The sequence below is a fragment of the Ruditapes philippinarum genome, unplaced genomic scaffold, assembly GCF_026571515.1.
Source record: "Ruditapes philippinarum isolate M1 unplaced genomic scaffold, ASM2657151v2 ctg974_1_1_1_1, whole genome shotgun sequence".
Classification (NCBI taxonomy): Eukaryota; Metazoa; Mollusca; class Bivalvia; order Venerida; family Veneridae; genus Ruditapes; species Ruditapes philippinarum.
The window spans coordinates 40203-64062 of NW_026854456.1; the positions used below are offsets into that span (position 1 = coordinate 40203).

Genomic DNA, 23860 nt, shown 5'->3' on the forward strand with positions numbered 1-23860 from the left:
GTTGTTAATTAATACTTGTTTTTATATTTAATTACTCCACTTACATCACTCATATAATTATTTAGAATTAAAGGGAAGAAACCAAGATTTCTATAGGTTTGTATATTTTTGTCTAGGTTTCTAGTCTTTTAATAGCTAACCTGTCACAAAGTGACAAGGGGAGCTTTTGTGATCACAATTCGTCCGGCGTATGTCCGTCCGTCCGTAAAGGTTTACTTTAAATGACATTTCCTCATAAACCACTTAGCCAAGTTCATCCAAACTTCACAAGATCGTTCCTTTCGTAGTCACCTTTAAAAATTGTTCAAAGAATTTATGGTGTCAATCATCATGAAACATAGTACGCTAATCCTTTGCAAAAAAATGATTATATAAGTTGGTTTTGAGTAAGTGGTAATCAGTCTGCAAAGGAGGCTTTCTACACCGAAATCAACGGTCACCTGTATTCAGCAGTATCATGGTTTAACCCGCCAAGCAAAATTGAACACTTTGTTTTCAGTTACACGTTTTCTTAAATTGTACTTACCTTATCCAGCGGCTATTTATTATTACACTTTATTTCCCATTTTCATAGATTTTAACATAATAGAAGGTGAAGTACAAAGGACCCAGTGTAATTAAATACTACACCTAAATAATTGAAATCGTCAACAATTTCCAAAGCTTCATTATTATAAAACCAACGTTCATGAGGAAGTACTGGTCCTCTATTCCGAAAAACAACTATTTTAGTTTTGGCGGTATTTACCTCTAGGCCCCATAGATTAAAGAGTTTAATCTTTGCTGTAAATCCTCTTGCGAGTTACCAATTATTCTCATGCGTCAGCCGAATATTTAATTATTGTATTACATATGTAAAGTGATTTTTTAGCACAATCGAGGAGTTTTGTAAAAGTAATTCTTTAGGTTCTTCGAAAACTGGCTAAAACGTTGGCGTCGAATTATTCTGGGCATTGTCGTAGCACCGTAAATTGAAAATTTCTCAAATTATTTGCACTGTTTAACGTGGAAACAATTGAATAGATGTATTTAAAAAGTTCTAAGTAAATTTCCATTAATCCCATATTATGAAATTTATAATTAATATTGCGTTAGGGTCGCCTTTTTAAGTCCGTAAACCGTGGTTAATGTTTTTTGTGAATTTAAATCATAATGGTCTATTAATATTTTTAAAACGAAAATTGTTTATTACGACCTTCCCGGTCATCAACGGTCACCAGTTCATCTATATTGATCGATTATTGTCTACAAACGTTTATTTATTCCCCTCTCCCCAAACAATGTTGAAAATAGTCAATAGTTAAATGAAACATCTTTATATCGTTAAAAAATGTTCCCCGCAGGAAACCATTTTACTTGTTACCATATCGTCAGCGAATAACAATATTACTATACATATTTCAAATATATTCAATAATTCTAGGTCTTCTAAAAATAGTGCAAACATGGCGGGCGAATTATGTTGGCCTTGTCGTAGCCCAACCGATAAATTGAAAAACTCTGAAAATGTATTGCAATGTTTAACACACGACTTAACAATTGAATACATTGATTTAAAAGTTCTAAGTAACTTCCCATCTAATCCCATATTATCAATTTATACCATAATGCATTGCGGTTCACAGAGTCAAACGCCTTTTTTAAGTCGATAAAAGCACGAGGTAATCGCATTTTTTTGAGTTAACATCTGGTTTATTAAATTATGTAACACGAAAATTGCATCTACTGTACTACACCCCTTTCTGAAACCAAATTGAGCGTCTGACAAAATGTTATTCTCATCAAACCATTTTTCCACTCTATTTGTCAAGATACTTATAAATAATTTCCCAAAGTTACTTAGTAATGTGATGCCACGATAATTGTTAACATTAGTATGATCACCTTTTTTATGAAGAGGTATAATAAAGCCTTCAGACCATATTTCTGGAAAATAGCCTGCATCAAAAACTCTGTTAAATAGATCAGTGATATCGCCTACTAATGTATCAATAGAAAGTTCAACAAGTCATCACTTGGACAAGACTCTTTGTTGCGGTTTAATCGCTTCACCGCATCTCTAACTTCTTCGCAAGATATGGGAATATTAAGCTCTTCGAAAGTAGGGTTACTAATATTAGGATCAATATTATCGTTTGAAATATTAGCATCAAAATGAGTTGTAGCCCTTATTTCTTCAAACATATTTGCAAAATAATTTTGGAAATCTAAAATTGGTATATCCGAACTTTGTGATACATTTCGTTTTTTGAAATGTTTCCAAAACTCTCTTGGTTTACTAGTTTTCAATTCAGACAATTCTTGTGCCCTTTTAAGTCTATATTGTCGTTTCTTTTTACGAACAATGTTTTTAAACTCTTTTTTCAAGTCACATAGAATATATATGCCTGTTAGTTTCGTTTTTATAAGTATTAAAAATCGACAAAGCATTAAGATAATTACGCTTTTTTTTCGTAGCATTCTTCATCAAACCAAGAACAATCAGATTTTCCACCCTTTTTTCTACCTTTTCGCTTAAAACGAGGCTCGGCTACATCTTGAATGATCTTTGAAAACTTTAAAACAATATGTTCAATGTCGCTCGAAGAAGAACTCTCAAAAATATCGTTTAAATCAGCCATTCTTCCTAATAAACCCCTTCTAAATTTATCTTTGTTAGCATCACGCCATTTAAAATATGTACTCTCACTTTCTAAATTTCTTGGATTAAATTTAGTATCTAAGTATTTAACAGTAAACGAAATATGTCTTTTTCTTCATCTTTTATGAAAAATGTTCTATATGCTATTTTAATACCGAGTTATTACGTTCATTACAATTTTTTTATTATATAAATTTTAAAAATTTAATTGTCATATTGACCGGTTTTTGTTTAAAAATTAAAATGAAAAAAATTTAGTAAAATTTGAAAATTTTTTTCAATTTTTAAATTTTTCATTTTTTTAAATTTTTTAAAAAAAATAAACAAAAAATTAATTTATAAAAACAAAATTTGGTTTAAATTAAATCTCTTTACTAAAAACGAAACAAAAATTAAAAAAAATGTTTCAAAATTGTTTTGCACAATTTAAAAATTAAAAAAGTCCCTTTTTTTGTATTAAATTTTTTTTATCAGAATAATAAAAAAAAGTCTTTTTTTATTTTTAAAAATTGAAAATTTTTGGTATGATAATTTTTAAAATGACAAACATTCAATTTGGGAAAAAAAAATTATTTATTTTTTAGATTTAAATAAAAATTCTTCCAAACCGGGGGAAAACCGGAAAATTTAAACCCCTGCGATACTATTCGCCCGGGTTTTTGTAAATCCCCCGGCCAAAAAAGCCCGGAAGGGCCGGGATTTCGATAGGGGACCCGGGGAATAATTCCCTAAAATTTTTTTCTCTTTTTAAAATCAAAGGGAGTATTAAAGTTACCAAAAAATTGTTTTGGTAAAAAAAACTTTATCCAAATCAGAAAAAATTTTAAGGGCCCTTCCTTTACTATTAAAACTTATTAGACAAAAGGGAAAAATCCCCGAAAAATTTTCAATAGGACGATTTGGCCCCATATATCTTTTAAGTCGGCCCGATATGGATTCGAAGTCGGCTCACATCGTTGTGTACCCGGGTCAATTGGTTTTAAAGACTTTCAGCCGATATTTTAAAAATAAGTTTTTTTCTTACAGCATTTGGGTTTTTTTTCCCTTAAAATATAACAGAAAATATATTTTTTTTGCAAAAACCTTTTAAAATTAATATCCTGTCTTATTATTTAAAAACATAATTCCTGTTTAAAAAAATTATGTTTAATCAACCCATTTTTTTTTAACAAAATAAAATTTAAAAAAATTTTTCATGTTTCCTATAAAAACCCGTAAAAACAAAAAAACTTAATTGTGATGGAAAAAACAATTGCTTTTAAAACTCTTTTTGTTTTTTAAAAAAAGGTAATGGGATTTTTTTTTACATTTTTTGTTTTTACATCCCCTTGGGTTTAAAAATTTTTTTCGAAAGTGTCAAGCTTTATTTTATAATTTAAATAAAATGTATTTTGAAATTTTTTTATGTTAAAAAAAGCATTTTTAATTTTTAGAAAATATTAAAAAAAGTAAAAAAAATTTCTTAAAAATTTTGCTATTTTTATTAAAATGCTTGACTTTTTAAAAGCTTGCTTTCATAATTTAAAATCCTCCTCTTAGAATAAAAACGATGAAATTTTATGCTTAAAGTTCATATTATAAATTTTTTTTGTAATTTTTTTTAAAAGTAAAAGTGTAAAAATAAATTTTGTGTTAAATTTCGATTCCCAAAAATTTTTAAAACCCCCTTTGGGTTTTATGTGGGGATTATATTTGTTAAAGTAAATTTTTTTTGTTTTAAAATTTAATGAAATTTATTTAAAATAATTTAATAAAATAAATTTTTTTTTACTTTTTTGATTTGGCATAATTTTAAAATTTATAATCCAGTTCGATTAGTAAAATTTTAAAAAGACTTAAAGGAAATTTATTTTTATTATTGGGGTTGCATTATTTAAATTTTAAATGAAGGGTTTAAAATTGAAAATTTTTATGATCCTTATAAAAATTTTTATCCTATATATATATAAAATTAATTTTTAATTGTTTTTTTTTTAAGTTTTTTAATTTTAAAAAAAGTTTTTATTTTTCCCAAAGAGGTTATTTATACTTTTTTCTCTTTTTTTTTTTATACTACATTCTGGGGCAAAAAATTTAAAAAAAACCTTTTAATAAAATGTTTTGTTTATTTTAAAAAATAAAAATTTTCAAGCTACAAATATTTCTTTATCTAATATTTTAACCCCATATTTTAAAAAAGTATATATATATTAATTAAACATTTTTTAAAAAAATTTATGTTAATTCATAAAAAAAATGAAATTTAAATTAAAAATAAAAACTCAAACCCAAATAATTATTTTTTCGTTTTAAAAAGAATATTTTTTTTCTTAAAAAAAAATACTTTTTCATTTAATTGGTTTCCCAACTTTTTAAATTTCATCAATTGGTCATTTTGGTTTAAAAAAGACTTTTTTTCTCCAAAAAAACTATTTTGTGTCAGCACCGCAATATTGTTTTCATGTACAGCGATGATTTACCTGCAATTAATATTTTATGTTTAAAAAAATTTTACTATAAGGAAAAATAAAATCAAAGTAAAATGTTCAAATTTATTATTTAAAGGCTATGTTTTAAAAAACATTTCCCCCCAAAAAAAGCAGGCCCATCCATTTTTTTTTAAGTAATCTCATTTTTTGATTAAATTTATTTTTAAAACTGCATCATAATTTTAAATTTTTAAAAAAAATAAAAAAAAAAATTTAATTTGGGGTTTTTTTCTTTCCAGTCCCTTTAAAATTTTTGGGAACAATTTAAAAAAAGTCGGAAAAAAAGATCGGGGAGTAATTAAAAAATTACCAACCCAAGTTTTTAATAAACAAAGGGGCCCAATACTAAAACAAGAAATTTTTCAAAAACCCTACTGGGGGGTTTGGGGGATAAACTGGCCGAAAAACAGTGTTTTGGGGGTATTTCATTTATTTGTTTAGTTTTTCTGATGAAACTTGACCCTAATAAACTTTAAACTCTTTGATATTCCCGGGATACAAAAAAGTTTTTTTAGAAAAATAAGGGGGAAATTTTTAGAGGCCCGGAAGAGGTAGTAAAAGGTATTTTTAAAACCCTTGAGTAAAATTCCGGTCTTTTTTTTCTTCCCTTAAAAGAGTAATTAAAAAGTTTAAAAAAAACATGTTTTGACATTTTTTTTATTTTTTGCTGTTTTTTATTTTAAAAAATAAAATAAATTTTTTCCCAAAAAAGTTTACATTCTTAGATAATTATTTTTATAACACATTTTTTTAAAAAAGCAAAAGTACTTTGTAACTAAAACAATTTTTTCCGTAAAACCCATGATTATCATTTTAAAAAAAACGTTAAAAAAAATGGGGTTAAGAATTTTGTGATTTAAAAATTTAAATTTTCTTAGCTTAACGAGTGAAGAAGAAATTTTAATTTTGTGGTATTAAATTAACATTAAAATAATTAAAAAGGAGCATTTTAACATAGAAATTTTTAAACCTTTCCCCTTAAGATTTTAATTGTGTTAGCCTTTTTTCTGAGTTGAAGACAAAAAGGGGTTTGAATTTCACCCCCAAAATGTATCGTAAACGTCCTTTTTACCGGTAGTCGGTCAATATATAAAAAAACCCCGGCGGGCCCCCAAAAAGAGCATTGCTGCCCCAAAGCGCACAAAAAAATGGGAATTCCCTACTTTTTTTTAAGGGTGTTTTGAAACAAAAAAGGTAAAATCTGTTTTTTTTTTAAATTTTTTACCAAAAATTGACAAAAATTTTTTATTGTGAATTCCCGCCCATGTATAAAGGTGAGCTATTTTGATTAAAAATTCCCATAACTGATTTCTTACAAAAAACCCCGGGTTTTTCAAACCCGCCGAATTTTCCCCCAAAAAATAAATAAATTTTAAAAATTTCCCTATTTTTTGAGAAAAAACCCCTTTTTTTTTTGTTTTTTTCCCAAATTTTTTCAGATGGAGGTTCTTTTAAAAAATACCCCTTGTGCAAAAAAATGCCAAAAAATCCCCGGGAACCCAAACCTTTTACAATATTGCACCCAAATTTAAATTTTTTATTTAAAAATTTTAAATTTTCCCTTTTCAAAAACGAAATTTTTGCCCCGAAAAAATTTCAAGAGAAGTAAAAAAAAAATCCCCTTTTTTTGAATTTTTTAAAAAATTTTTTTTCGGCCCTTTTTCACCTTTTTTTTAAAATTAAGTCCAAATTTTCTTTTTATTTCCAAATAAGCCCCACTTCAATTCCCACAAATTTTTCCCCATTTTGCAAATATGGGTCCCAAAAGGAAAATGGGCTATGCCCAAACAGGGTTTTTGCCCGCAGTTTTTTTTTATAAGATACAGCATAAAAAAAAAGGAATTTGGGAATTGTGGGGCGAATGATTTTTCCTCGCCCAAAGTAAAATTTTTTTATTTCTCTTTATTAAAAGAGTACTGGCCGCAAAGTAAAAAAAAAAAGGGCAAATTTTTGCGGTTTTAAATCGATTTTGGGGGTTTCGCAAAAACAAATTTCACGGCGTTCTGTTTAATTAAAACCCCCAAACCTTTATCCCTGCTGGGCCCAATCAAATTTTAAATAAGAAATAAAATATTCCAATAAACCTTTTTATTTTGAAAATTTTAATTTAAATCACCTGCGGGGTTTTAAAAATTTTTTCCCCCTTAAAAATTTTTTTTTAAAAACATCCCACTTGACGAATATAAAAACCCTAAACTTTGGACTTTGGGGTTAAATTTTTTTTTTTTAAAAATTTCGGGGATTTTTCGGGAAAAGAGACTCCAAAAAACTCCAAAACCCCCCCAAAACCCCCAAAACTGCCCCAAAAAACCCCTAGACCCCAAGACTACCAAAAAAAACCCCCAACTTTTCCAAACCCCAATACAACCCCCAAAACACCCCAAAACCCCCCCAAGACATTTTTTATTAAAAATACGGGGTTTACGGGGTAATTGCAATTTCCCCCATACATTGAATTTCCCTTATTTTTTTATGTAAGTTTTTAAAAAGATTTTTTTTTTTCAAAAAAGATTTAAAAAAATTTAAAAACGCCAAAAGGGTTTTCGGGGTTTTTGGGATAGTGCCCAAAATTTAATTTTCGGCATGATTTTATGAGTGAAATTTTTGATCTTGATTATTAAATCGAAACAAATTTTGTTATATATTTTTTTAATTTTTATCTGACCCAAATTTTTTGGTTAGTCTTTTTGTTTATAAAATTTATTTTAATTTAAAATAACTTAATCATACTATTTTTTAATATTTTATGAAAAAAAAAACCCAACCCTAATTTTTATATTATACATAAATTTAATTTCAAGAATAATTATATAATTATTATATAAAAAACTTTCCCAAAAAACCCCAAATTTTTTAATTTCTTTGTCCTGGAACCCAAAAATGCTTAATTTTTTCCCCCTTCCCCCAAATTTGTCTTGGGGTTTTTTTGGGGGAAACCCAAAATTTTCCCGCCCTTCCCGGCCCCAAAAACCGGGAGACCGGGGGTTCCCCCGAAAAACCCACCTTAAAATAACGCCGGGGTATTTTTTTGGCCCCCCAAACCCCCAAACCCATTTCAAAATTTAAATGGCCCAATATAATAAATAGGGATTTTTCAATTTTTTTTAAAAAATTTTATAATAATTCCTTTTTTAAATTAATTTTTAAATTTTTTAAATCATCCAAAAAAACAATATTTTCGTATATTATAAGCATTTTAATTGTTGTAAAACCGGCTTCATATCCCCGTTGCGCAAAAATTCATTGGCGCAAACGGAGATTTTTTTTTTAAAACTAGCAAAACAAAGTACTTTTAATTGAATTTGCATTAGTAATACTAAATAAAGTCAATATTGATTGATATTTTACAAAACCAATGTTTTAAGTATTTTTTTTAATTGTAAACATTCATTGTTCAAATTGTTTATACCTTTCATCAAACCCCGTTGGCGCCCATGGATTTTGCCAAAACGGAGATTTTTTTAAAAAGCTGTGTTACAGTTTTTTATGTTTTAAAACATAAAATAATCATTATAAGTGGTTATTTGTTGATATTTTATACATATTTTTTACATATACTGTATAAGTTTGATATTTTATTAAGGTAGAAATACTGATTATATCAGGATTCTAAATTGGAGCGGCGAAATGACATTTTTTGGCCCAAAGGAAAAAAAAATTTGCATAAAACCCAAAATTAAATTTTTTTTTTTTGTTTGAAAAATAAATTAAAATTTTAGAATAATAATAAAGTCTTTTAAAAAAAAATTAAATTTCCATTTTAGAAAAAGTTGAAAAAAAAATATTGAAAAAAAATTTTAAAAAAGGAAAAGGGCAAAATTTCGCCAAAGGGGTTATCATAACCCTTTTTTCAATTTTATTATTTTTTTAATTTTTTATCTTTCATTAATCATGGTACATTTTTAATAATTTTTGTTGCGTAACATTTTATATTTCTCAAAAGAATACAATAAAATACAAAAAAAAAACAATCCAAAATTTCAAAATTGATTGGCAAAAGTAATCCAATTTTCCGAGAAATTTTTAGAATTGGAAGTTTTGTGCACGTGTAGGGAAAAGGGGTTTAAAGTTTTTAAACTTGTTAATAAAAAATTGGGCCGTCATCAGTCGGATTCAAACCCCTAAAAGATTATTACGTTCACATTTCTGTAACATTTTTTTTTCAAGTTTGAGTGGAAAAATTTTACAAAAAAGCTTCAAAAGCAAAATTTTCGACAATTACAATTTAATAAAAAAAAATTTTTAAAACCCTTAAAAGAATACATGTTCCCTTTTTAAAACAATTTTAAATGGGGTGAAAAGCGTGTCCATAAACATCAAAAACCCTGTATTTGTAATTTAAAATCGGGCTTAATAACCCCTGATAAAAAATTTTCCAAAAACCCAAATTTCTTTGTTTCCTTTTTACATTTGCTGCCCTTTTATTTTTTAAAGGGGTTTTTTATTTTTGAAGGATTGTTAAAAATAACGTTCAATTTAATTATTTTATGTTTTTTTACTGTTTTAAAATGGAAATAGAAAGAACAGCAAATTCTACATGCATGTCGTATTACTATTTTAATAATTTTATCAAACAATTAATATTAATTAATATAAAGCTATTACAGGACTTTTCGTAAAAATAACAGAACAGAACAGAACAGAAACTTTATTTCTTGGTTTAAGCATAAAAAGCTCATCACCATATTAAATATACAAATACAACATATAATACATAAATGACACATGACATGAATATATATAATTACAAAATAATGGTTTATGTGATGTGAAATATTAATTTGAGATACCAAATTACTTAAAAAGCATATGAATACATGTATATAATGACACAAGAATTTGCCTATCTTTACAAACATTATCACTTTAAGCTACAATACATTTATACAAAAAAAAAGCAAACTGCGACAAATGAAGGGGGATAACTTAAGGTAACTTTACATAACCAGTATTTTAACATTTACTTCCCTTAATAATTCATGCTCAATATTAATAGAATGAAAAAATGAATTACATTTACTGATTTTGTACGTTTTTTATATATATAAAGAAAAGCAAAACCCACACAAAACAGACCAATACCCAAAACAACTAACGCTAGACTTAATTATGAGGATTAGTTTTGTCAAAACATCTTTTATATGGTATTTATATTTGGTTATGTGTGATGAAAAACAGATATAGTGTTAATTTGAGAAGATACAAATATTAATAAATAAATAAAAAAAAAAAAATATATATCATATGTATAAATATGTACAATTTCATATTCACATATAACTTTACAAATCTACATGATGGATATACAATGCGCATTTAACAGTTACAATGATACTTTTCCTTTTTTTTTAAACAACAGAAAAAAACAGAGAAAGAGAGTAAAGCTTACATGTCAGTATATTATAACAAACTATCCCTCAATTTAAAAGCTTTATCACAGAATATAGCTAAATTTTTCAGTTCTTTCTTGCGACCAGTTTGCATTAATGAAATGAATTTAAACATACTTGTGTTGCAATAATAGTATCTTGGAATGTATTGCTTTCTTAACTCAGAATATATCGGACATTTAAGGATAAAGTGAAATTCATCTTCTATATCATTCATATAACATAAAGTGCACTTTCGTTCATTCCTTGGTAAATTATTATGTCTTCCTAACTCGATATTAAGTTTGTGTGAGGAGAGTCTTATTTTTGCTAAAACATTTCTATATTTTACATTTTTCATATATTTTATATATAAACGATTGTTCAAATGTGATCTTATATTCCGATATTATACATCTAACAATGATGAAGATGAATACCATCATTCCAACAACTTATATAAAATATCCCGTAAATCTATTCCTAAAAATAGGTACAAATAGTTTTATATTAACAGAATCGGGATATAACCAGACTTCATTAAATCCTGCTGACTGAAGAATGTTTTTAACTTTTGAAGCCCAGTTTGTTGAACAATTTACCACATCAACATCATATATCTGTCTACACAATATTGTTCTCAATATACAATTATCTTTTTTACTTGTATTTAACTTAAGAAAATATTTTATCATACGAATATGCCTTTCAATGTAAATATAACGAATTGAACGGGAAAAAATGAAACAGATTGTAAAATCGATACTTGTCTTCCAGTGTCAGCCATAACAATAAAAACGTATTTAATTCCATCTTTAAATTAATAAAACAGACTTTTATTGCACCACTTCAGTTATTCAGTTAATATCTTTAATGATTTACTTCTTCATATTACTACTTAAGACAAACATTGTTTTCTTTTTAAATTCGTTGACCCCCCCCCCCCCCCCCAAAAAAAAAAAATAAAAAAAAATCTCCGTTGCGCAGACAAAATGTCCATTTCGCCGGCACACAATCCTTTACAACATCAACATTGCAGCTATTTGATATACAATTATGGTTTTTATATATTTTTTTTAATTTATTTATTCAAAATAACATTGGTGTTTATAAATTTCATATATTAGTACATATGTGTTTATAAATCTCATATATTAGTACATATGTTGTGCCGATTTTCCAAAATTATCTCCGTTGCGCCATGAAATTTCCATTTCGCCAGGCATATATAATCCTTCAGTGTAAATTTACATATACAATTAATGAAACATTTTGAAACATACTTACTTAATAGTGCTAAACAATCCTTTTAGATGCTCAAATATAGCATATTGACTTTAAAAAAGACGTTGTGTCGTTTTTTCTAAAAAAATATCTCCGTTGCGCCATGAAATTTCCATTTCGTCAGGCATATAACCCTTCAGTGCAATTAAACCTGTACAATTTATGAAACATTTTAAATTATACTTACTTAATAATGCTAAACAATCATTTTAGATGCTTAAATATAGATCTAGCACTTTGACTTTAAAAAAAAAAGGCGTTGTGCCGGTTTAAAAAAAAAAAAAATCTCCGTTGCACCAAAAAATCTCTGTTACGTATTTTAGTGGTACCCGAGAAGAGCCGTGGCCAATCATAATACTCGATACATATCCAAATAGGATAAAGGAATAAAATGGCGGCCACCTGCTTGCGACCAGCTTTGCTCCTAGCTAGGACTGTAAAAATTAGTGGTAATGATCTTTTTTGAAGAAAAGTCTTCAAGAAAAGTTATAAGTGTTGATTATTTAAGATAGTAGAAATATTGTAAAGGCAGCGGCGAACCGTACGGGCCCGTATTGAATCAGGGTCAGCTCGGTTGTAAAACGTTCTCCTCGGCCTTATAATTTCCAACTCAGCACGGGTCAACTCGCCATAATTATATATTAGTTAACTTACTTTTCTTACTTTATATGTTTTCATCATAACTTTCATTGTTTAATATTTTCACAGTAACAGACCTCTGCTCAAGGTTATTGAAAAGTAGCAGAGACATAGATATCTTTTAAAGAAATTCTCATTTTCTGTTCTTATATATATACTCAATCTACTGCAGTACTGCTTTCTACTTTATTTGTTTAAAATATGAAAACAAATATCAACAAAGGAAGCATTGCATTCAATGAACATATCCCCACTGCCCCTAATTAAAAACAACCAATCACCTGTTTCACATAAGATGTTTAAATTAGCCGATTCATGTTTGTTGTACACAAATCTAAATGGGTCAGTCTAAAAAAATGTATTCTTTAATAAAAAATTAACATATAGATGATATTGAATGAGTTTAGTTTAATACTAAATTCATTGAACAGGTTGCATAAAATCATATTATGCGCAGCAAGCCTCTGGCGAGCATTATATTGTTTTATTCAACGAGTTCAGTAAATTTAGTATTGAATCTACACGAATATAATATTCAATTTATCACATATCTAAAATAAGAACAGTAAACTATTAAAATGGATAATTTTTCAATGACGCGCCTATAGTGACTAGTGTAACCAGAGACATAGATAACTAAGTTATCTATGTCTCTGGTGTAACGCTCACATAAGCGAGCTTTAACGCTATGTTTCTATAAATGACGTCACGTCAGAGTGTTATTACACTGGTGTAATATTGTTTTTATCAAATGGTTTATTACACTCCTGCGACGCGGTTTATGTGATAAAACTTGTTCTTAAATCCACAAACATTTATGATTATACTTGAGCATTGTCCGTATATTTACACTAACCAAAAGTCCAATAGCTGTAGATGATAATATAGATTATGCATAAATGACATTGACATACATGCATTATGCAAATCTTTTTGGAATTAAATATACTGATGAAGTACTACACAATTATTTCAGAAAAATATTGAAATTAATTTTATATGAAAACACATTCTGAATTCAAAGGCCTTCCGAGCTTACAATCTTTGGATTTTGTTGGCCAGAATTGGATTTTACCAGCATCAGGCCTGTACCTTCAGGGTTCCCGCTGTCGCTCGCCAATGGCGCCAAATGCGACAATATATTAATTCTGGCGCATAAAATCTTTAATTGGCGAATTTAACTGGCGCCAACGTAAGATAAAAGCATCCGACAACTTAAATGTCATAAGCGGCCGCGTTAATTACATAAGCGGCCCAAATGTGAAAGGTCACGCGCTATTAGTTTGTTTATCAAACTGTATAATCGGGTACCGTATAATCAATTATGTCATCAATTATGTGACACTTCGGGAACATGTGAAGATGAAAGTGTAAACGTGTTAAATGGAACAATTTACGTCTTTCATTCTCTGACATGTGTGGTCAACAGGTGTTAGTAGCCAACAGAGAAGTGAAAGATCATCCGTGATGTTGACAAACATTAAACTTTCGGTAAGTTGACTCGTCAACTGATTAAAAATAATTACATTTTGAATATTAAATCGGATGACAATTAAAAGAATAATTTCACCAATGATTGATCTAAAGTCACTGTACTGCAATGTTAATATTTTCATATCTGAATGTAAAGTAAAATAAACAATATTTTTCATTGTTAAAAATACTTAGTATCTATTTCATTTTTTGTTCTCCTTGATTTTTAGATGAAGTCAATTTATAGTAATGTTGTTTTTTTTTTATTTTGTATCTGTAGATCACCAGATTGTCGGGTAGAGGCTGGGAAAGATCTTGGCTCAGTCCAGCCTGTGAGAAGAACTTCTATACTGGCAAAATGGTGGAAAACAGGACCTCCCATGACTAACTTAACATGATGTTTTTGATTACATTTATGCCGTCATGTGTATTTATTTAAATGGAATTTGAAAACCACATAATAGTATGTCTATATTTTAGATAATAAACATGTGCAGCTGTAATAAAATGAAATATTATAAATATGTGTTTGTAATCATAATGATATATAACTGCTAGCATATCTTAGCAAAGATAGGCATGTCTCCCTTGCAGAATTATTGGCTCCAACTTTTTCTGATTGGCGAATTTGGTGGCGCAAACTAATTTTGACCCAGAGGGAACCCTGACCTTATTTCGCAGACTGAGAGATGGGAAGAATTTACGATTTATATGCACATATTTAATAATAATATATCGTGTAAAATATAGGGGTGTGGATCGTCGGATAAGTGACGATCCGATCCGAACCACGATTCAGCACTTACGATTCACAAATCGAACCACAAATCTTTTGTTATCAAGACACCCATAAAAACATGCACATAAGTTACAAAAACATGTTTATTTAAAAAAAAACAATACTAAACATTAAACATATAAAATATAAACTAGGTTTATGTTTTTATTCATTGGATGAGTATTTTTTTAAACCAATTACTTCCTAGCTTAGCATCATGGTACATAGTCTTTAACCGGCAAGTTGTATTTAGGTAAACTTCATATAATTTATACTCAAATCGTAATTTTCTCGATTTTATGAGTGTGAGAAACAGTGAATGTATATATAAAAAAATTAGATCGCGATCCACGATCTCTGGGCTTACGAATATTCAAACTCGATTTTTTTACTTTGATTCGTGATTATCCGAGTACTCGGATACTCGCCCCAGCCCTAGTAAAATATGTCTTTCAAACAGCATTGGTCGTGTTAAAGAACAAAAAGTGTTAAATATAATTACATTTATTGTCATAAAAAATTAATTTAAAGATCAATATGTAACATTTATTGTCTTGATACCTCTTCTTAACAAAAATAATTTCAAATAATATGTACATGTACTCTGCCAACTTTTTCCATTTCTGTAAGTGATTATACCTCTGAATACTTTTATAGTAAATTACTCCTTAATTTTTTATAAACTAAACAATCTAAACAATCTATATCCTGATAGGTTTTTAACACAGGATTTTCATTTTTATCTGAGGCAACAAATGCTCAAAAGAAAACAACCGATTTTGCCAATGATCAGGGGTGATACTTTAATATACAAACTGAAAATACAACCGATTTTAACAGATGGTTTGGATCGCCAATTGGTTAATAATGAAAACCCTGTAGAGGTTTGAGTTGACCTGTGCTGAGTTGGTGTAGGGGCCGAGTTGACCCTTTACCGCCCTTATTGCTAGCCAAAAGTTTTAGCCATACTAGTCCTTCATTCAAGCATCAAAAATGTATCACTCATAAAATGGCATAGTCGCAGAATTAAACTTGCACTAAATCAAAACCCCGCAACCTTGGCATGATTTTATTGTTGTAAACTAATTTGAACTAAAAAGAATATATTTATTATCTTGCATTAAAAAAAAATACAGGGAAAATAAATGAAGGGAGATAATTCAATGTGTAAATGTACATGTGAAATCACATAGTTACCTCCTGTAAACAATGTGAAGTTAAGTCCGTATCTACATGTTAGTAAGTGTCTTGGGGTGGTCTTGAGGTGTCTTGGGGAAGTCTTAAGAGTGTCTTGGGGTAGTCTAGGGGTGTCTTGGGGTAGTCTTATGGTGTCTTGGGGTAAATAGACCGACTGGTAGTACACGGCAATAGGGAGGCTGTTTACATGGGATTGTGTAAAGTTGTTTAAAAGTTGAATAAATAAGTTGTTTTTGAGAAAGAAAATACACATTTATGGTAGGATTACCAAGCATTATTTTGTAACATTTTACATGGGAAGTTAATTGATTTTCTCAATTTATTGGGAAGAGGGCGTTAGCCTCTTGATTTTGGTCGTTGAACAATATAGTAAGATGTGTCGTCCTTAAATCACAGCACATTTTTTCTGTTGCTTTCTTCCAATAACATTGATCGACGAGAGATATTTATGTTTGGGGTTTATGCATTTGAAGAAATTCGAAGAAAAAATATATACATAAAAAATTTTAACTTGCTAGTCTATTGAGACTATTGTACTTATCTAACTGGTATTTTGGACAATCGTACTTCAAGTCTTCCATAAAATAACATTTTATTAATAAAAGCGAAAGTGAACACACTTCCATCAAATAAAACATATTTGTAAGTAGATCTGTAAGTCTACAGTAACTTATAAAGTATGGTGCAAAAGAAAACAATGCTGGTAATTATCAGTTGAACGAAATAAAAATTCGGTGTTGTGCGGTGCTTCAATATTCATGTCGGTAGGACTTTTCCCACCACCACCAAAAATTTACAATAGAAACACACTCTTTTGTGTGGAACTTTAATTTATGTTTGGCTCGTCAGGTTATAGCCTAAACACATTGTCGTTATAGCTCAGGTTTTTATGCTCCCTGAAAAATTTTGGAGGAGCATATAGTTGCCGGGTTGTCCGTCCATCCGTATGTACGTCCCGAATTTTTGTGTCCGGCCCATAACTTTGTTATTTAAAGTCGGATTTTTACAACTATTTCACAGAAATGATACCATATTGAGACGATGTGTCAGGCGCAACATTTGGGTTGCTACCTTAAAGGTCAAGGTCACAACATTACCTTGCAGCAAAATCGTGTCCAGCCCATGACTTTGTTATTTGAAGTGGGATTTTACAACTATTTCTCAGAAAAGATCATCATATTGAGACGACGTGTCGCGAGCAACATTTGGGTCGCTACCTTGAAGGTCAAGGTCACAGCATGATCTTGCAGCAAAATTGTGTCCAGCCCATGACTTTGTTATTTGAAGTCAGATTTTACAACTATTTCACAGAAATGATCACCATATTGAGATGATGTGTCGCGCGCAACATTTTGGTCGCTATCTTGAAGGTCAAGGTCACAGCATAACCTTGCAGTAAAATCGTGTTCGGCCCATAACTTTGTCATTTGAAGTTGGATTTTACAACTATTTCACAGAAATGAATCACCATATTGAGACAACGCAAGTCGGTTGATAGATCTCATTGAGTAGAAGTGCAGTGCAAAGAACAGTATTTCTGCCTTGCTTAGGTTTGGGATTATCACACTTGAACTTTGTCTGGGACATAACTCTGAAACTACAAAAGATATACATGTACTTTTCCATGTCCAAAACCTAGTTTGGGAGCATCACCCGTTCAACTGGCTCTTGTTTGTGACAAGTACAAGTTATGTTGTACCCAATATTTTTTTGAAATAATTATGTGATGTTTTGCAAATTGTGTTGTGATAGATTAACGATGAATTGCTTCAAAAATTCGATGGAATAATTTAAAAGTTGGAATAATTTGCAATTTCAAGCAATTAGATATTTAAAAGCTATTTTCTACAATTCCACTAGTCCGCCATTACTATTTTGTCCACAAAGATACAAACAATGTCTTGGGCAGAAGTATGATATTTTGATGCTGCATGGAAAAGTTGTGATTAATGCTTTATCACAGTGTAAAAGTACGATAGTTTTATCCAGTCAACAATTCTGTCCTCCATGAATTGATTTTAATCATTTTGAAATAAAAAGGCATACTTCTGTGACAAAATAGAACACATGTCACATTAAGGCCAAGTTGACAGTTTGGAACATGATGAAAATACAAGGTCAAAATACAACATATGTGATTATGTCTAGTCAATTTTTTTATTCATTCACAGATTTTTAAAATCTTTAATTTGGATAACTGAGAATATAAAGAAAATATTTGTTAATGTTTCTGTACAATTGAAACACTTTTTTTCTTTATAGTAATCATGCCTTTAATGCAAGTCAATTCATAGTTCCTTTACCTGCTTTTGGAGCATTTGTCTGTATCCAAAGATACAGTGTCAATCATATCAAAATTATCCAGCATTAAAGTGTCCATTATTCCTTGCTGCTTTTGTTTACCTTTTAATGTTGATGGGGTGATTTTAGGACATGGGAGCTATTTTCAGACTTCACTGGGTGATAAATGTTGGCTATGTAGCTGGAGGATGATCATGTAGTTGATAGACGGCTGCTGATATAGGGAAAAATACCTTGATACCAAGGCATATGATGATATGCATGGAAGATTTGTTTACATTATTCAGGGATTTTTTTTGGCTTATTTTATAGCCGTTATTGGGTCATATTCCCAATTGAAAATAGTATATTATTTTCCCAATCCACAGGAAAAAAATTCCCAATTGAAAGTTACAAAATAAAAATATTGAATAAAAATTCTAAAATCTTTGAAAATCAGGGCTGTTTCACTGTAATAGTGCTTAAAATGTTTGAAGATGCCATCCTAGACAGTTATTGTTTGCATCCATTTAATCAATGTAAAATTTCAGTCATGCATTTTTCCCAATTCTTAACAAAACACCGCTAAAATTCCCAATTCCATAGATATGGGTCATGTTCCCAAAATCCTTAAAAAAATCCCTGATTATTTATTAATTGGGAGTTTTCTGACATTGTTGATTTAGTAATAATATCCTGATCTAAAGTTAGAAGGTGCATATAAATTTTACAAACTATATATTTATGTGGGGAGTTATTTTAATGTGTATAATTAACTGAATTTCTTTATTACAGGGTCCAATGTGCAAGTATTAGCCCATCAGTCATCAACAAGTACACCTTTAATTGCTTTAAGTCAGCTCAGCTTGGTGAGACATGGATCATTTTTCAACAGAAGTAGGTGTTCTTCCATCAGGTTGTTATTAATCCCCTTCGGCATAGCATAACCTTTAAACCGCTTAAAATTTTTGAAATAAATTGGCCCAAGTGATCAACATTATGAGACGATGTGCAGAGCACAATAATTGGGTTGTACCCGCAAGGTCAGTCACATTTTAAGGTCAAGTGTTTAAAAGTACATTTTGTTACTGCTTCATAACTTTTAAACCGTTGAAATCTTTTTGAAATAATTTGGCACAAGTGATCACCATCAGAGACAATATGCAGAGCACAATAATTGGGTAGCTACTGCCAAGGTCATTGTCACACGTAAAGGTCAAATGTTAAAAAGCGTGTCCGCACCATAACTTTAAAAGCGCTGAATTTTTTTTAAAAATAACTTAGCAAGTGAATCCCCATTATGAGACAATGTGCAGAGGGTAATAATTGGGTTGCTACCCCCAATGTCAATGTCACACTTTAAGGTCAAGTGCTAAAAAATCTACATATTGTTACAGCTCCATAACTATCCAAGAAATATTGTCGAAGATTGTTAATGCAGAACTGGCATTATTGCATTAAATTTACAGTAAAATCTTGTTGAAGAAGACAAATTATTGTGTAGATCACATGCTTTATAATAGCGTCAGATTATTTAGTATGGAACATTGTCTAGTGGACATCCATAAATTGTATGAATAACTGTTATCTGCATGGATTTACCAACCTTTAAGGCTTTTTATGTTAGGGGTCCATTGAACACGGGATCTATAAAAACAGGGGTCCACCACAAAATTTTGGGGGTCCACTCCAAGACAATTTTCGAAAACAGAAGAAGTACAGTAAGATTGCAAAATAAATGACTGTATTGTAAACAACAAAAATTTTTTTTAGATTTATTTCTCAGACAAAAAGGAAAAATTACTTGACAAGAAACAATCATTCGTCCCGTAGCTCTAATCACTTGTATCTATCTAAAAAGACAGACCGGAATGTTGTGTCACGTTTCTGTTTTGCCATCGTTAAAACTGAAAGTACTTTTATAGATAACGGTAACAACATAGTGCTGCGACTGATAATAATATTTGGGACAAGTAATGATTGGTCTGTATTTATACACCCGTAACTAAGTAACTAAGTTTGGGGGGGTATATAGGAGTCACTTGGTGGTTGGTCGGTTGGTTGGTCCAGCCGTCCGTTGCATTTTCCGTGTCAGGAGCATAAGTTGAAGACTAATGGTTGGAATTCAATACAACTTCATACAATGGTCAAGCACATTGAAAGAAGTGCAGTACACAAGAACCATAACTCCATCTTCACTAATTACACAGTTATTGCCCTTTGTTACTTTTCCTTGTCCGGAGAATAACTTGAAAACTACTGGTTGGAATTCAAAACAACTTCATACAATGGCCAAACACAATAAGGGGAAGTGCAGTGCACAAGAACCATAACTCTATCTTAAGTAATTACAGAGTAATTGCCCATTGTTACTTTTCCATTTTATTTATTTGTCTGAACCATAATACTTGAAGACTACTAGTTGGAATTCAATATAACTTCATACAATGGTCAAGCACATTGAGAGGAAGTGCAGTGCACAAGAACAATAACTCCATCTTGACTAATAACAGAGTTATTGCTCTTTGATACTTTTCCTTTTCTGGAGCATAACTTGAAAACTACAAGTTGGAATTCAATACAACTTCATACAATCGTCAATCACATTAACAGGAATTGCAGTGCACAAGAACAATAACACCATTTTGACAAATTACAAAGTTATTGCCCTTTGTACTTTTCCTTGTCTGGAGCATAACTTGTAAAGTACTGGATGGAATTCAAAACAACTTCATACAATGGTCAAGCACAATAAGAGGAAGTGCAGTGCACAAGAACCATAACTCTATTCAAAGTAATTATAGAGTGATTGCCCTTTGTTATCCCCCGCCGTAAAATTTTGGCGGAGGATATAGAAATAGTCTCCATCCGTCCGTCCGACCTTCCGTCCTTCCGTCCGTCCTTCCGTCCAACATTTTTGTCCGGAGCATATCTCTAAAAGTATTTGAGTTATCAACTTGAAACTTCATAGGTGGATAGACCTCATTGAGGAGGAGTGCAGTGCACAAGAATGATAACTCTACCTTGCATGATTTTTGAGTTATTGCCCTTTGTTATTTTTCAAAATTGATTTTTGTCCAGAGCATAACTCCAAAAGCCTATGAGATATTAACATGAAACTTCATAGGTGCATAGATCTCACTCAGGAGGTGTGCAGTGCACAAGAATGATAACTCTACCTTTCATAATTTTTGAGTTATTGCCCTTTGTTATTTTTCATACCTAATTTTTCACCTGAGTGGAGCATAACTCAAAAAGTGTTTGAGATATCAACATGAAATGTCATAGGTGGATAGATCTTATTGAGGAGGAATGTTGTGCGCAAGAATGACAACTCTTCCCTATACAATTTTTGAGTTATTGCCCTTTTTTTTTCATGCTATTTTGTCCAGAGCTTATCTCAAAAAGTATTTGAGGTATCAACTTTAAACTTCAAAGGTGGATGGATCTCATTGAGGAGAAGTGCAGTGCTTAAGAATGATAACTCTACCCTGCATTATTTTTGAGTTATTGCCCTTTGTTATTTTTCAAAATTAATTTTTGTCCAGAGCATAACTCAAAAAGCCTTTGAGATATCAAAATGAAACTTCATAGGTGCATAGATCTCTGACTCAGGAGGTGTGCACTGCACAAGAATGATAACTCTACCTTTTTAATTTTTGAGTTATTGCCCTTTGTTCTTTTTCATACTTTAATTTTTTCTCAAAAAGTATTTGAGGTATCAACTTGAAACTTCATAGGTGGATAGATTTTACTGAGGAGGGATGCAGCACACAATAATGATAACCTACCCTGCATTATTTTTCAGTAATTGCCCTTTGTTATTTTCAGCTATCAGTATTCACATAGGTTTCAAATCTGTAATCACTATAGCCATCAGTTTTCATTACCAAAAGACCTCTTAAAATAGAATTATTCCGCTCTACTACATATACATTCTTCCAATGAGCAAACACATTCGGCGGGGGATGGCCATGTTGACATGGCTCTTGTTACTTTTCTATTGCTTTTTTTTTTTGCAGAGCATAACTTGAAATTTACCAGGTGGAATTCAATACAATTTCATACAATGGTCAAGTATATTGAGAGAAAGTGCAGTGCACAGAAACCATAACTTTTTTTGGACTCATTTAATAGTTTTTGCCCTTTGTTACTTTTTATTGTCCAGTGCAGAACTTGAAAATTAATGGTTGGAATTCAAAGAAACTTCAAACAATAGTCAAGGGCAGTGAAATGAAGTGCAGTGCAGAAGAACCATAACTCTATTTGGACTAATTACAGTTATTGCCCTTTGTTACTTTTTTTGTCCAGTGCTTAACTTGAAAACTAGTTTTTAGAATTCAATACAACTCCATACAATGGTCAAGTGCAATGAGAGGAAGTGCAGTGTTCAATAACCATAATTCCATCTTTAGTAATTGTAGAGTTATTGCTCTTAAGACTTTGTTCCTTTTCCTTGTCAGATGCATAACTTAATCAAAGGGCTGCAAGCTCTGTGGTATTTTCTGATCTTTGCAATCTAAATCGTACTGTATATCTGTATGTATTTTCCTGTATAAGTTTATTTTAATGTACTAAAATACATCTTGCAAAGCACCAGAGTTTGATACATACGAAATTTTGCATAACTACAGTAGAGTTGCATCAAAAAATCATTTATGTTCATTTTTTATGAAAGCCACACTTTATCCTTGCATATCGTGGCTACTTCCTTAAAAAGACAGTTAAAAAAAAAATTAAAAACAAAAAGTTGCCTCGACTGAGATTTGAACTCCAGACCTCACACACTAGACAAGCGCGTTACCCCTGCACCACGTGGAAGTTATATAAACTATGTTTGAATATAATCTAGTCATTCTAAATTTAGAACATCCGATGCATTCCGGGTTTGTAATCCTTATTAATTTCGAGGTATTTTGTTCAGGATAAACCTGTTGTTTAAAATTGAAGTAAATAATGTAGCGAAAATCTTCTTGCCCAAACAGTCCGACATGTAGAATCTATATATTCCACTACTCGGCAGTCAGATTTATTTGTGTAGTATTCAGAAATCAACATTGCTAAAAATAGCATTTTCATTGATTAAAATCAAATTCATCCGCGTAATTTGTGATTGTGCATTTATTGACAATTCTATAAGACAACGCTACTTTTAAACTTTGACCAGGGGCGTTTAATAGGAATTTTACGGTAGATATCTTAAAAATACAGAAAGGAGTGTTACTCTTAACGGTTTTTGTGTGGTCACGATACTAAGTATTTATTTTAAAATATGGAAATGACAGTTACACAGTCATGTACTTTGGACAATTTTTCTGCGTCCATGTGTATGGGGAATTTATTTTTAGCTCACCTGTCACAAAGTGACAGGGTGAGCTTTTGTGATCGCTTTTCGTCCGGCGTCAGTCCATCCGTCGTCCGTCCGTCGTCCGTCCGTAAACTTTTACTTTAAATGACATCTCCTCATAAACCACTAAGCCAATTTCATCCAAACTTCACAGGAATGTTCCTTTGGTGGTCACCTTTAAAAATTGTTCAAAGAATTTAATTCCATGCAGAACTCTGGTTGCCATGGCAACCGAAAGAAAAAACTTTAAATATCTTCTTTTAAAAAACCATAAGAGCTAGAGCTTAGATATTTGGCATGAAACATCTTCTAGTGAGTGTCTACCACGTTTGTTCAAATAAGAACCCTGGGGTCAAAATTGGCCCCGCCCCGGGGGGTCATTGA

General features: G+C 30.5%; 1 protein-coding gene and 1 long non-coding RNA gene across 2 annotated transcripts in view; both read left to right on the forward strand.

Annotated features, from left to right (window-relative positions):
- The first annotated feature begins 12091 nt into the window (after positions 1 to 12091).
- The window catches only part of LOC132740181 (small ribosomal subunit protein uS5m-like), an 84426-nt gene continuing 72657 nt past the window's right edge, over positions 12092 to 23860 (forward strand). Inside the window, exons 1-2 of the mRNA XM_060728038.1 lie at positions 12092 to 12211; positions 18925 to 19026. Coding sequence (XP_060584021.1) covers positions 12154 to 12211; positions 18925 to 19026 — 160 coding nt within the window. The 5' untranslated portion in view covers positions 12092 to 12153. The remainder of the gene's footprint in view (positions 12212 to 18924; positions 19027 to 23860) is intronic.
- LOC132740178 (uncharacterized) lies at positions 13501 to 14337 on the forward strand. The gene is made up of 2 exons (XR_009627116.1): positions 13501 to 13892; positions 14155 to 14337. It is a non-coding gene; the product is annotated as an uncharacterized LOC132740178 (long non-coding RNA).